Genomic DNA, 14764 nt, shown 5'->3' with positions numbered 1-14764 from the left:
GGTTCCTGTCAGCCCGTATTCCTCGTTTCCGCCCCACCAGTCAAGGGCCCAAGACAACACACACATATACATATACATATACAACAGGGCAGCTTTTGCCTATGTAGGTATATCCCAATTTATTCCAGCATATCAAAATCCCCCCAATCCACGCGTGAATCTCCGCAAAGCAACGCCCGCCAAGAAATCATTCAAGCTATGAGCATTTAGTCTCGGTGTCCCACCCAAACTATATACGTATATACACACAACTTCCATCCATCCATCTAGTACTAACTTCACCATCGCTAGTTAGTAGCTCGACACCAGCTAAAACATCGCTCAACTCTAAATCCTAGCTCTCCTCCTCTCCATTTCCTACCCCATGTGGCCATCCAGCCCCCCAAGCTTTTACCAAGACAGAGATCCGATTACGGCACAGCATCCCGTAACTCAATCAACATCCCCCTCCCCTCCTTTCATACGGAGATCATCATTCGGTCTAGATAAGGAATATGTCATTCACGGCTTATAAAGCAACGCCTCGAACTAGTAATTAAAGCCATTACCAGCTGAGATGCTCTCACGAGGCAGCTTAGCAAGTGATGCTCCTCGATTCAATAATCTCCACCATCCAATAACCACGCTACAGCTACATGGAGCCTCGAATCCTGCAAATATACGGATACGCCCTAAGCCAATACATTCTCCGTCAACTATCAGCATCTTTGGGTAATATCCTACCAGTGCTATGTCATTACTCGCAGCCGGTCAAATCCACTTACATCTCCAAACTAACATTGCACAACCATAATGACACTTTTTCATAATAAATAAATATTCTGAATCTATAAAAAAATATATATATCAAAACTACGGCTACTCCTAGTCCATTATAGATTCCTTTACGCAAAAAGATTTGATCCTACTATAACTCCTATTTCTTTCTTTTCACAGCCTATTTTAAACCTTTACAAAAGTATAGAACCTATAGTTGTTCCTTTTTTTTTTTTTTTCCCTTTTTGTTATTTGTTATTAGTAACCTCCTCTTATCCCCATCATCATCAATAGCAGCTTCGCGCCCATCTTCCTCCTCTCCTCATCTCACCATTCACATCAACCCCCTTTAAAGAACAAATTTTCCATTCCTACGCTCCCCTCGCTCAAACAATAAGCACTGCTCAAGAAGTACAATAAAACCAAAAGCAAATTCGAATAGGTGCAAAGAAAAAAAAAAATGACAATACATAGTATTAACATAATCACGCTACTAATACATGCTCCCCAAATGCTCATTCACACATTCACACCCCCATTCACATTCGCATTTCACATCTTCATCCACAATCCACACACTCATAAGAGGGAAAGAAATAATTAAAAAAGACACATCCACATCCCCCTTAGCCCTTCCATATTTTTTCCCAAATCTGCTATTGTACACCAAAATAAAGTATTCCACCATGTTTGTTTGTTTCCCCCCCCTTATCCCTCCTTTCCTCCGAATGTGTATATCTGTGCGTAAGTGCCCAGTATATTCAAAAACAAAAACACAAAATTCTCGCCCAAATACACTTGTGTCAACATGACCCTGTAGAATGAAGAGTTCCAGACTAGGAACTCTGTCGGCCGAATCCTCCATTATAGCCCATTCACCTGGTTTCAAGTCTCCGCATTACCTTCAATGTCACAGGCCCATTATGCTGAAGCATCATGATGTCACCCCTTTGACCCTTGGGCGCTTGCCGGTGCAACAGTCGTCAACCACGCCGGGCGAGTAATGGGCAGAAGCACGTCTTTTGACTTCATTCATCAACCACCCAAGCGTAGACCAGCCGCCCTTACACGGGCTTGCAGCCTACCCAAGTAGGCTGCAGAGAATGACTAGGCAAATCCTCTCTATTCCTTCCTCGCTTTCGCCGCGGCCAGATTTTCTCCCATTTTCCGACCAACTCCATAATGCGCCCCGAATATATATATATATATATCGCCTAATCATCCAGGTTCCAAAAAGGAGGCCCTGTTGGCGGATATTAAAAGAAAAAAAAAGTGTGTGAGTAGTAGTCGAGTGTTTGTCTTCTCTTCAGATGATGCCTCCCGGCGGATCATATGGCGTAGCTCCTCTGGCCGGATCCATCCCCATACCACCATCTATCTGGGCGCTATTTATCTTGCGCAGCATAAACATGGGCTTCTTGCCCTCCTTATCCAGCTGCTTAAACAGGATCAGGGGCTTCTCATCCATGCCGAGACAACGCTCCTGGTCGCCGTAGACAATATAAAGGGCATACTGGTCCCAAGGCGCATTGATTTGATACTTCTTCAGCGCGGCCGGTAGCACCTTGTGACACGGGTCGTCCATTTCCACCCTGAACGACTTGAAGATTTCGACAGAGCTATTTGAGCCTGGCGTCTCGGGAACGGGCGTTTCGCGACGTCGAATCGACCCGGAGCCCGCGATCTTGTTATCTCGTGAGTTGTAGTTGAGGTCTGAATCGACAAATGTCGTCCTTACGGAAGGGGTGGTAGTCGAGTTGTAAGACCGAGATCCCAGAGTGGTTCCGCTCAGGTGATTCTGCGGCGATGTAGGCGATGGTACGGCTGGCCAAGGGTAGCTTGACGCCGAAGCATAATTTGTAGCCGAGGCAGATTGGCTGCCACCATTCATGGCCGCCAGGTGCGACGACGACATGACCGCTCTCTCCGCTGCGCTGGACGGATCCAGCGTCTGTTCCGACATCATTCGCTGATCGTGTGTGGCTTGCGTCGGTGAGTTGTTCTTGGGCGTCGCCCCAATCAAGATTCGTCGCTGGGAATACTGTCGCTTGATTCCTTTGTCGCCAGGCTGGGCTCCGGGCGGTGTCGGCGCGGGCGGAGAGAGGGTGGATTCGTATGCGTATCCTTGGCCGGGGCCGCTGACATTTGGTAGTGGGTGCTGGGCATCTTTGACGAGCCGCAGTGCCGGCAGCATATCTTCTCTAAGACGCTTGAAATCTTCGTTCATCCGCCGCAAGTCTTGCTCTAGCAGGCTCATCCGTTCGTCTCGCAACCGGAGCTGGTCCACTAGACGCTTGATATCTTTGAGTGTTGCAGTAGCATATTGAGCTTCGGCATCGGCGGCTACAAATTTCATCAAAGGAAAAAAAGCAAAAGTCAGCCAACCAGTCCTGGTATATGCGGAAAAGCAGGAATTCGGGGAGGGCTTACAGAGCGGCAGATATTGGTCGCTCTCAATTGGGATATCCTGAGCCTTTTTGACGTCGTAGACGCTCTTGAGGATCGTCAGACGGTGACCAACACTAGCGATGCCCATGCTCTTGAGATCGTCATGCAGCAGGGCAACCAGGGCCTCGCCAACAATATCGTTTTCTGTAAATACACGCCCACGATCAGCGAAATGTCCTCCCAGCCTTGCATCCTGTTGCCGTCAAAAACATACCTAGAAATGTGTCGGCATACTGCGGCAGCCCGATGGCGCTGATAAAGTCGGCGCACTCCTCCGCCGTCCAATCCGTGACGATGGTCTCGGGCAGACGGTCCATGCTGCTTCGGTGGCCGTATGTCGTGGGCGTGTGCTCTGCAGACGTCGACAGCTCAGAGCCTATGGGAGATGTCTCGGAGTCGCCTACGGGCGAGTGGTCGCCCAGATGCTCATACTCATCGTCAGCATCCGACTCGGCGTAGCCCGTGCCTCCTTCAAAGCTCATCATCTTGGGGAGACGCCGCGGCAGCGGGAGGTCCGTGGCCAGCGCCTCTTTCTCGCTCGCTCGTTTGTTTCCCTCTTGCAGGCGCAGTGTCCTCCCCTATTTCCTTGCTCTTTCTGTCTCTCTCTCTCTCTCTCTCTCTCTCTCTCTCTTCTCCCGTCAACCGCCTTTTTTTTTCCCCTTGGCCGACACAGTATCCGATAGCAAACGCGATTTGATTGGAGACGGATGGTTGTTTTCGCGGCGTCGAGCTTCGCTTCAGGGGAATGCGGGCTGTGTAGGCAGGAATTGAGGCACCACGAGAGGCGAGCAGGGCGTGCGGAGGCGACCAGAAGCGCCAGCGGGCGGCTAATTAATTGATCGATGGGTGTGGACAGGGTCAGCAGCGGCTGGGCCAGGAAGAAGGCAGAAGAGGACGACGAAAATCCGCTCGGCCAAGCCAGCAGCGATGTGCGAAGAGAAGAAGCACGCAAAACCAGAAACAAGCCTCGTCTGGCTCTCGGTCGATCGTCGCTTGGAAGCTGCGAGGAGGGGCAGCAAGGCAAGGAACGAGACGAAACCTCGCGTTGGACTTTCGCAACAAGCCCGAGTGTCAAATCTCGGCCAATAAATGCCAGCCGACAGGCACAGGTGCGGGCGCCGACACAGGCACAGCAGGGCCGCAGGTACCGGTACCAGCGCGGCTGGCGCACAGGCAGCAGCAGGCCAGCGGCGGGCACGCGGCGGCGCTGCAGAAACAGGCGCTCGTCCGCCGTCTCCGCCGCCGGGCCTCGCCCAGGGCCTTGTACAGGTACGCGGCGCCAGCGGCCACCGCGCGAGGGAAAAGGGCCCTGGGGCTGCTGCTAGCCGCCTGGAGTCCACTATAAGGCAGAGCTTGTAACTGCCCATAACGCCGCCGCGGCCTGGCACCTGCAACGCCGTTTCTATTCCAAGCAGCCGTTTTTAATGAGCCAGGGCAATGCGCGCCGCTAGCCGCACGAGGCCTAGTCCCCCACATCAACAACCTCCTGTTTTCTGTGGCTGAGCAGAAGGGGAAAGAAGAAAAGGGCACGAATGATTTGATGCACTGTAGATAACACGGCCGGTCTGCGGCAACGATGCGCGGATGCAGAGAAAGGCACAGCTGAGCGTCGCAGTGCTACCGTCATGCCACGGGACCTGACTCACCCGAGCGCCAAGGTCGCATTGCGATGATTCCAGTCAGGCCACTGTATTTTGGCCCAGAGGTGGACTGCAAAGTAGGTGCAGGCAGGATCAAGGAGAAGGTGAGCTGTGCTGTGGCTACATAAACGTCGATATTGTCAACAGCATACTGCAGCTCAGCACTCGCTCTGTTGTATCAATTGAGCCTCCTGTCTGCATATAAAGAGAGCTACCAGCACATCCAGCCACTACGCAGTAGAGCTATCAGCCTCAGCATCGACAGCTAACTCGCCACCATCTCGATACAGCCTCACTCCCTCTCCCTTGCCTCGGCGCATCTCCCCTGTCTACACTGAACAGCAAGCGAATCACGATTGATGGATAGTAGCAAAGAAAGCAACAAAATTCACATTTGCCTTTCCCTTGCATGTGCCGTATGCAAGGGAGAAAAGAAGCCAGCTCTCACCACCACCACCACCACCACCACCACCCCCTTGCAGCGCCCTCTCCTCCTATCCTATCCTGTCCTATCCTACCCATCGTCTAGACGTGTTTTACATATTGGTGAGAAACCTCGTATTATACTTCGTACATGACTAAACGACATCCACCTTGCCTCTTTTCCGACACCCAACATAAGCATAAACATTCGTAGTTCAGTGCTGAATTCCGAGCCCCCAGAAGAACAAGCCAGAAACAACATCTCATACCTCAAACACGTTTCACCCCCAACCACCCCTCATCATGAAACACCAAAAATAAGAAGAAAAAAGCTCGTATATACCAAGAAAAAGCTAAAACCCCTCTTGCGTTTCAGTTTTACATACCTCCCGTCCTGTTCTCTTTCCCTTGTTATTTTCGTCCTAGGGGGGAGCAGGCGGTTTACTCGCTAATACGGAATACTACTGCTATTAATAAAGCTGCAGAAATCGCATTAGGACAATTTCTCGATGCTGCGCCGTACTAAGCCCATTGGATACTAGAAATACGAACATGGGTTCATGCTATGTATGGCCAAGAGCAAATTCGCTAACCCAAATCCATCCCCCATCCCCCATCCCCCATCCCCCATCCCCCATCCCGTGGGACGGACCTGATAAGAAGCAAAGGGAATGTCGCTTCAAGGCACATCACAAATCACAAAATGACAGATTACCCTTCTCTCTTTTTTTTTTCCCGGCTTCTTCCCAACCCGCAACCTGACACATCAAAGAGTACAGGAGAACAAAAAGAGCAGCGATATTAAAATGAAAAGGATTAGCCAAGTCGTTTCTTCTTCCAACGTTCCAGCTTCATTACATAGTCTTTAAAAGAGAAACATTGTCTGAACGGAGCTTACAACTCTCTCTCACTCTCTCTCTTTCTCTCTTATTTACATTTACCTAGTCAAGTTTCCTCTCGTCCCATTTAATACCTAATCCGCCGTATATATCCTGTGATTCCACCCGAACTATGCCCAACCTAATTCGAACTGTCTGAAGCAGCAAATTCAAAAAAAGGCATTGGCACCCGAGCCCCATCCCAGCGTCAAGCAAAAGAGGTAATCAACCTCGCCCTGCACTCATGGCCATCTGTAATTCTCACATTCATGGCGCTTTCTGTCAGGCATTGATCACATTAATTAATTATATAGTAGTAGAAGTATGGCTGACATCAAATCAGAGATAATCGTAATACTCTGGATGACCGTGAAGCCCCATTAGTCGAACATTATTATAAGTTTTGCGTTTTTTTCTTTCTTGTTTAAACAAGGTGTTGTGTGTAAATCTCTCATGAATAGCTCAACACTTTACGCCTCAAACACCGGGCCATAGTTTGGTTTTTTACCCGTTCTATGCGATATCTTCTTTTATCAAGAGAAGAGACAACATGAGCTGCTCACTAATAAAAAGAAAAGTTGACAGTATTAAAAAAAAAACAATGTGGCGTTTATCGCAGAGGAAGCTTGCAATCGGCGGCGCCTCGTCGAATGACCTCCTCAACATCCCATCGAGGAGGCTTGATGGGGACGTTGTTGGCCTTCCTCCACTCAGCCTCATTTTCTGGTGCCACACCAGCAGGCAGTGGCTCCAAGCCGCCGGCAATGCCTGATGAGAACTTGAGCTGAAGCATGTCGCCAACCTCATCACAGGCCCTGATCATTCGGTCAAGATCATCCTTGTTGTGAGCGGCAGAGATGCAGAAGCGGGCACGCGAGCTGATGAGCGGGGTAGCCGGGTAACCAACAATGACGACGGAGATTTTGCGCTTGAGCATTTCGCGGCTGAAGGCAGGCATCTTTCCGGGGTTGTACAGGAGGACGGGGATAATGGGAGAGTCATCAGAGCCAGCAACGATCAAGCCAAGACGCTTGAGTCCAAGACGAAGATAGCGGGAGTTGAAGGCGATTCGCTGGAGGCGCTCCTCGCCCTCTCCAGGGCAAATCTCGCCGTTAATCAGCTTGATCGAAGTAAGAATCTGCATGAGGACAAAAGGAGAAGGAGCTTCGCCGTAGATTGAGCAGACATTAGTGGCACGGAGCTTGTCAATGATGTGCTTCTCAGCCGCAATGTAGCCTCCATTGGCGCCAAACGACTTGGTCAGAGTACCCATAAGGATGTCAACCTCCGAGGTGTCAATGCCAAAGTAATCACAGACACCACGGCCACGGGGTCCTAGGGCACCGATGGAGTGGGCTTCGTCAACGTACAAGTAGAACTTGTACTTGTGCTTGAGGGCCACAATTGCGGGTAGATTAACCATGGTACCTTCCATAGAGTAGAGACCTTCGACAACGACAAGAATCTTCTTCCAGGGGCGGTGAGTCCTTGGCTGGCCCTGAGAGATGGCTTCACGAAGAACACGCTCCAGAGCGGTCATATCGTTATGCTTGAACGACTGGATGACGGCGCCACTGAGACGAGCACCGACACGGATGGAGGCGTGGTTCAGTTCGTCAGAGATGATCAGGCAGCCTTTGGACACGAGAGCAGGGAAAGTACTGGAGTTGGTAACATAACCCATAGAGAAGACCATGGCATCTGGCTTTCCAACAAAGGCCGCAACTTCGCGCTCGACTTCAAGGGCCAAGTCGGAAGTGCCGCTGTCACCACGGGGGCTTGCAGCGGTAACGCCGTACTTCTTGACACATTCATCGACAGCGTCGGCACAGGGACCCTCGGATTGAGCAAAGCCGAGATAGTTGTACGAACTCACGTTGAGCGTCTCAATGTGGTTACCAGTGTAGTGATAGTGGCGGTTAAGCCTGTCTGCCGTACGTTCCTTGAGAGTGATGAAGCGGCCGGGAACACCAAAAGTAGGTCGAGCAAAGCAGTCATCCAGACGGCCTTTCAAGCGTCGGGTGTAGAAGCTGTCGAAATCATCAGTGAGAGGCGCAAGCCCGTTTCGCACTTTGAGGGCATTGTAGCGCTTTTTATCGCCAAAACGTTTGCCAAAGTAATCGCGACAATGGCCAAAGATGATCAAGAGGAGATAGCTTATGTAGGTGGTCAAGAGAAAGAAGTAGGGGGGCATGTCCTCAATCGGCTCCTTGAACTCTTCGCCATTCGACTTGCTAACATAGCGGTGGGATGGGTCAAGCAGAGGTCCAAACTGGGCCTCGGTGCGTCGTCGATGCTCCTGCTCCTCGGCCGATTGAGGCTTGAACAGCATCTTGGCTGGCTCGACGTTGTTGGGCTCCCCAGTCGCGGTGGACAGGGAAATGGTGGGCAGCGACACCGTCGACGGCGAGATGGTGTTGTTCATCTGGCTTTGATGCATGGCGGCGAGAGGCGACTGGTCCTTGGACTTTGGGCTGGATGAGAACAGCTGGCTCAGTCGGTTGGTCTTGGAGGACGAGAGACGTCTTTCGCCAGTCTTCTCGGATGCTGACATAGCAGACTGGGTAGAGGAGAAGGGGTTTGCAAGCCGTCGCGGCATGATCTCCGCGAGGTTTTAACCAGACAGATCCAACTCGCGTGGTTGGATGGAAAGGTCGGCAGGCCCAGAACAAGGCTTTCTGGGGCTAGGCGTCTGGCAGAGGAAAAAATCGAGACGGGTTAGCTTGAGCGGCCAATGGGAACGAAACAAGATCTCGGCGATGATGCAAGCGTATTGCGGGTGTGGAAATGGGGGTGGTGGAAGCTTTTGGCTCGTTGTTTTAATTTTACTTTATCTTTCCCTTGCCATCCACTGCTTCGGCAGCGACCGCGACGAGCACCAAAGTTACGGCGCGATGCGGTGTGGCCACATACGCTTTTAAGCCTTGCTTAGCAGCGCCACCAGCATTAGACATCCGCAGCAGGAAAGGCGTCTGATGAAGCCCCAAACAAGCTTTCAGCTGGAGACAGTTGCAGGTATATTGCACGTCCGCATGAGGGGAGCTGTGGGAAGAGAGGTGCAAGTGGCCCAAAGCCCGATATCACGAGGGTTTTTGGCTGGGGCTGGGGTTGAAGGGCACACACGCAGAACATCAACGCAATGGAGACTTACCAGTCCGTAATTGACGCCGGCAGCGAACGATGCTGCTGCTGAGCTGCTCGCCTGTGATGGCGATTTAACTCTGTTTTGCCTCGACTCGGCTCGATCGATCGACGCTTGGGGTCCAGCACAGCCCCGGATGTCGACGCAGCGATGTCGTGGCAGGCCAATCCTCCAGTGGAGATCCGACTCTGAGAGCACAAGGACACCACGCGAGGGGGGAGACTGCGAGATAAAAGGTCCACGATGGCAGCCGGGAAGAGCAAAGCAAAGCAGGTTGAAGAAGGCAGGTTTTGGCTCTGGGGGGATGTTTCGGCTGGGCTGGACGATAAGGTAAGATGAATTGGCGAAAGGGGGTCTCTGGCAGAGGGCCACTGAGACCAATGAGACGGCGGCAGCGCAGTGCTCGGCCACGGCCAGCAGAGGGAGGGCTCAAAAACAGGCGCTCATAAGCCACGCCGTCGGGGCTGCGACACCGTCCGGGTTTTTTCTGCGTGCGCCGTCAACACCTTTTTTTTCTCGCTTCTGCTCCGTTTTCCTCGTCTGTCTGCTGCCAAAACACTGGGGCTACGGAACTGCGGCGCGCTGCGGCCAAGAGCGTAGCGTCGTCGGGTCGGTCAAAATCAGCCAAGTCGGAATTCAGGAGCGGCCAGACAGGGGCCTCTGGCCAGCAAAAGTGGGCGCCTAGCCTGGGCCATGGGGCTGTTAATTTGGGCCTGTTCCGCTGTCTACAGGCCCTTCAGGTCGATTTCTGGGCGCCTGATGGGCCGGACGTAACGCGGCGACGCCCGCTGCAAGCACCAGTGCAAGTACCGGCGCACCAGTGGTTCTGCCAGCGAGTACCAGACTCACGCAGCTCATGCTCTCGGCAGACATGGGCCAGCAGGCTATCGGTTAGCAGGTTGTCGGTTATGGCATCGGATCCCCCGGGGCTGACAAGACAATCGAATCGCGAGCCTTCTCCGGCATTGCTTCGTGCATTGAGATGAGGTCATTCGAGCGAAATACTGCTCGACAAAACGCTGCAATTGCAGTCCTGTGAACCCGGAAGTTGCCATTAATCGGCATCACGGCAAGAAAATACATCATTGTTCGTCCCGCGTCTGCTCGGGTTCACGTTGCGAGTCAATACTGTACATGGTACTGAGTGCCAACAATGATGCAGCGCTGTATACACAGGCATGCAACTGCTGTAGCACTGAGGTGCAAAATCCTACACGCACTGGAGAGCTCTTGGCAGCTCTCGTCGCACGACGTCGAGATCTGCAAGGGGGTAACCGCGTGATGACATTTCGCAGCCCTCTCTATCGCTCGGAAAGGGGGCGGCGTGGTGGCGGGAAAGAAAAAGGGCTGATAGCTCTGCGAGCTGCGAGCTGTTGGCAGCCACTACAAACTATTGCCAGCTGGGCGGGTTTGCGGTCGCTGAAACTCTCCGAGGAAGCCGGGCGTGTGTTATTACTACTGGCTGCAGCCTTTCTCTATGTGTGCGTATTGTATATGTGCCTCTAAACTGTTGCTCTCCATTTCTCTTGCTGCCGTAGAACGGACAAACGAGATACAGCATAGAAGGGGCCCTCTCTTTCTTCTGTCTCTCTCTCTCTCTCTCTTTTTGCCTCTTCATTTTAAACTTTTTTGGGTTGGCACTGACATCGACGATCCTTTCTTCATTTTAAATAAGACGCAAGGACCTTGTGTAAACGAACAGTGCCTATCCCACTCCAGACAGTGGGGGCAGGTGTCTCACTGTTATCTCGTGCCAACGGAATACACGGAATTGCTCCTCCGCAACTACAGCTCTTGTACTGTACGCGTACCCGTACGGGTTACCCTGCAGCCATGGAGTTGGGGCGGAGAGTTATTGTTGTTGCGAGCTAGTATTCACAATGTACTTCGGCGCACTTGGATGATGCATCATCATCTCACCTGAGCAGTATTTGCCAAGCGACCACCTACAGTAGTGCGAAGTAGTAGAGTCCATACTTTGTAGCTACGGCAATAAAAAAAAAAGTCTGTCTTCGTGCAAACTTCTAGCCTCACTCCAAAAAAAAACGACAGAAAAAGAAAAGATTGGACATGAGCCACTTTTTTTGGTCCTCGGCACTTCTGCATTCCGCTAGATCAAAGCTTACAAGCACATGGGGTGATTCCATCTCTAAAGCCATCACATGCTCCACGCCTTCGCTTCGCTCGTCAACAAAGTCAATCGGGCTGCACCAGCCACACACTCTCCATCTCTCTTCTTGCACAGCCACATGGACGTGCTCGGTTAGCCACACTGCTTCCTGCCTCGGTCTCCAGCCACACCCTCCAGCCACAGCCCTCCTCACCTTCTCAACAGCCGCAGCCTCTCCCTCTAGCCATCTCGTCCATGCCAGATTTAGACCCGAGGGCTGCCCGCGGGTTGTAACGGCTAAGATGGAGGTGCGCAATCGAAGCCGATTCGGCATTGGGCCAAGTGCCATCCGCGATAAACCCCAACCGATTTTTGGTCCCTGAATCCGGATAGACTATTTGTTCAGATTGAATTTCTGTTGTGGGAGAGGAAGAGATCGAGAAAAGGACCCCAATCAACTTCCCTCTTTCCCCTTCTTTCGCTTGACTCTCTCTTCTTCATCTTCATACTCGACTTCGCGGGCTATTCACGGCATATACACCATGGGGGAGTCCATCGATCGCAACGACACCATTCCAGGCGTCGCGCCGGCAAAGGAGCTCTGGAGACATCCAGACCCTGCCTCCACGCCCATGTGGAAGTTTCTGCAGACTGTGAACGAGAAGCACAATCTGCGTCTTAATGGCTACCCAGACCTGTACAAGTGGTCCGTCGACAACGTTGCCCAGTTCTGGGACGAAGTGTGGCAGTTTGTCGGCATCGTCAGCTCCAAGCCGCATTCTTCGGTGTGTTACAACTCCAGATAGCAACTTCTACTATTAGCCATGATGGGATTTGCGTACTAACCAGCGCTTCTTCTTCATTGGAACAGGTTCTACCTCCTAATGCGCCCATGTTTCCTCGCCCCGACTTCTTCTCCGACTCTCTTCTCAACTTTGCCGAAAACCTCCTATTTCCTCCCACCCCAGAGCCTCTCGACCCCAACTCCACCGCCGTCATCACCACCACCGAGCTCCCAGGCGATTTGCGCTCAACTACCTGGGGTGAACTGCGTGAGGCTGTCCGCCGATGCGCCAATGGCTTGCGCGCCGCAGGGCTGAAGCCCCATGACATCGTTGCCGGTTATGTGTCTAACCATGTGGAGGCCGTGATTGCAATGCTGGCTGCCGCTTCTATAGGCGCGATATGGACGGGCATTAGCCCTGATAGCGGCGTCTCTGCCGTGCTGGATCGACTGAGCCAGATTGGACCTCGTGTCCTGTTCGCCGACAACGGTACCGTTTACAATGGCAAGGAGTGGTCAAGCACATCCAAGACAAAGGACATTGTCGCGGCGCTTAGCAAGATGGGCTTGCAACAGGTCGTTGTCATCAACAACATCAAGGGCGAGCTTGGCATTGAGGACCTTGAGGCTCACGGGGTCAAAGCTGTTGAATACCAGGCATTTCTCGCCAGCGCATCTTCAGAGAATCTCAGATTCGAGCAGCTGCCGCCATCACACCCACTCTACATCCTCTACTCCAGCGGAACCACTGGCCTTCCCAAGGCCATTGTTCACACAGCCTTGGGAACACTCATCCAGCACAAGAAGGAGCACGTGCTGCACTGCTCACTGACCCCTGCGTCGAGCATGCTCTACTACACAACTACTTCCTGGATGATGTGGCATTGGAGCATCGGAGCGCTTGCTGCTGGAGCCAAGTTGATCCTGTACTCGGGATCGCCCTTCCGACCCAACTCATACATGTCTATCCCCCGCGTGCTATCAGATCTCAAAGTTACCCACTTCGGCACCTCAGCGGCCTACCTCACGGCCTTGGAGGCCAACGGCGTCTATCCTGTTCGCGATCCTAGCATTGACTTGTCCCATCTTGAAGCCATCTACTCCACTGCATCACCACTGCCTCCATCCACCTTCTCATTCGTCTACGAAGCCTTCCCCAAGAACATTAATCTCGGCTCCATCACCGGCGGCACCGACATCATCTCCCTGTTCGGCGCCTCTTGCCCTCTGCTTCCCGTGCGCGTTGGCGAGATCCAGTGTGCCGGCCTCGGCATGGCCATCAGAGTTGTCGACTCTGTCACCGGAGAAGAAGTGCCCTCAGGAGAACCCGGCGACCTGGTTTGCGTCAAGCCTTTCCCCTGCCAGCCCCTGACATTCTTTGGCGCCAGCGGCAACGACAAGTACAAGGCTGCCTACTTTGAGCGCTTCGAGGACGTCTGCGGCGTCAAGGGCGCGGTATGGCACCATGGCGATTTTGTCAAGATCCCCGACGCCAAGACGGGCGGTCTCCTGATGCTGGGACGGTCCGACGGCGTCCTGAAGCCTGCTGGCGTGCGATTCGGCTCGGCCGAGATCTACAACATCCTGATTCGGTTCTTCGCGGCCGAGGTGGAAGATGCCGTTTGTGTGGGGCGCCGACGAGCCACGGACACTGACGAGACGGTGTGCCTCTTTGTGGTCACTACGCCGGATCACAAGTTCGACGATGACTTGAGAAACAGGATCAAGCAGAAGATTAAGAGCGAGCTCAGCCCCCGTCACGTCCCGGGCGTGGTGGAGGAATGTGGCGGCGGTGTTCCCAAGACGGGCAATGGTAAAAAGTTTGTAGTCCTCCTGTCCCTTCCTTCCCTCTCAGAAAAGCGAAGAAAAGTAATGCTAATCCATTTTGTCCGTTATAGAATCGAAGTTGCTGTGAAGCAGATCCTTTCAGGCATGACGGTCAAGACGAACGCCAGCGTGGCCAACCCAGAGGCTCTGGAATGGTTCAAGCAATGGGCAGAGGCCAATTAATGAGATATAGAAAAAAAGCGTAATGTTGGATAAACAGATATATTCAAAAAGAGGAGGGATGAAAGATTAAAAAGCAGGATATGGATAGTGGAAATCCCTCTCGGGATAGCGCTTGGGCAGTATTATGCCATGATGAAGAAATCGAGCTACAAGCATTATATATGAAGTTTTGATTAATGTGTTCCTTGGGTGTTGAGCTAGCTCAATGTAGAAGCTAGTTAATAATTGCTCGGTCGAATCGCTTTGCTAAAGGATACACGTTAAACGCAGCTAGATCTCAAGTGGATCGTGATATCATATATGAGATGCATCTACTAGTATTTTCTCTACTGCAGCACCCACACCATCCATAGCCTGTTGACACAAGATAAAAAAGGGCTAGCATATCCCCAAGCCGGATGTGTGTGCAAAGCAGCAGTAGTATGCCGCTATCACTTTTCATCTCGTCGTTCTAATCAGAACATCACTTGTGGATATCCCCCCCCAAAAAAGCCTCACGCAGGTACAGGATGCTGCCGATTCGGGGAGCCATCCCCGGCCAGTGTGTACATTAGTAATTTGGTTAGTAGTAGC

The 14764-nt window shown here is 52.3% G+C and overlaps 3 protein-coding genes across 3 annotated transcripts; 1 reads left to right on the top strand and 2 right to left on the bottom strand.

The window, feature by feature from the left end:
* Positions 1–1237: 1237 nt before the first annotated feature.
* On the bottom strand, positions 1238–4981 carry TrAFT101_011735 (uncharacterized protein). The gene is made up of 3 exons (XM_024910105.2): positions 3419–4981; positions 3187–3348; positions 1238–3099 (listed from the first exon to the last, which is right to left on the bottom strand). Exons 1-3 carry the CDS (start codon positions 3687–3689, stop codon positions 2063–2065), a joined length of 1470 nt encoding a protein of 489 aa, XP_024757837.1. The 5' UTR covers positions 3690–4981; the 3' UTR covers positions 1238–2062.
* A 300-nt stretch (positions 4982–5281) lies between these two features.
* Positions 5282–9319, bottom strand: TrAFT101_011734 (uncharacterized protein). The gene has a single exon (XM_024900852.2). It carries the CDS (start codon positions 8742–8744, stop codon positions 6756–6758), a length of 1989 nt encoding a protein of 662 aa, XP_024757838.2. The 5' UTR covers positions 8745–9319; the 3' UTR covers positions 5282–6755.
* Positions 9320–11429: 2110 nt separating this feature from the next.
* On the top strand, positions 11430–14764 carry TrAFT101_011733 (uncharacterized protein). The gene is made up of 3 exons (XM_024902712.2): positions 11430–12182; positions 12269–14001; positions 14080–14764. Exons 1-3 carry the CDS (start codon positions 11940–11942, stop codon positions 14189–14191), a joined length of 2088 nt encoding a protein of 695 aa, XP_024757840.1. The 5' UTR covers positions 11430–11939; the 3' UTR covers positions 14192–14764.

Source organism: Trichoderma asperellum, chromosome 7, assembly GCF_020647865.1.
Source record: "Trichoderma asperellum chromosome 7, complete sequence".
In the NCBI taxonomy this organism is placed as follows: Eukaryota; Fungi; Ascomycota; class Sordariomycetes; order Hypocreales; family Hypocreaceae; genus Trichoderma; species Trichoderma asperellum.
Note: the sequence above shows the minus strand (reverse complement) of the source record. Positions and strands in the feature narration are given on the sequence as shown.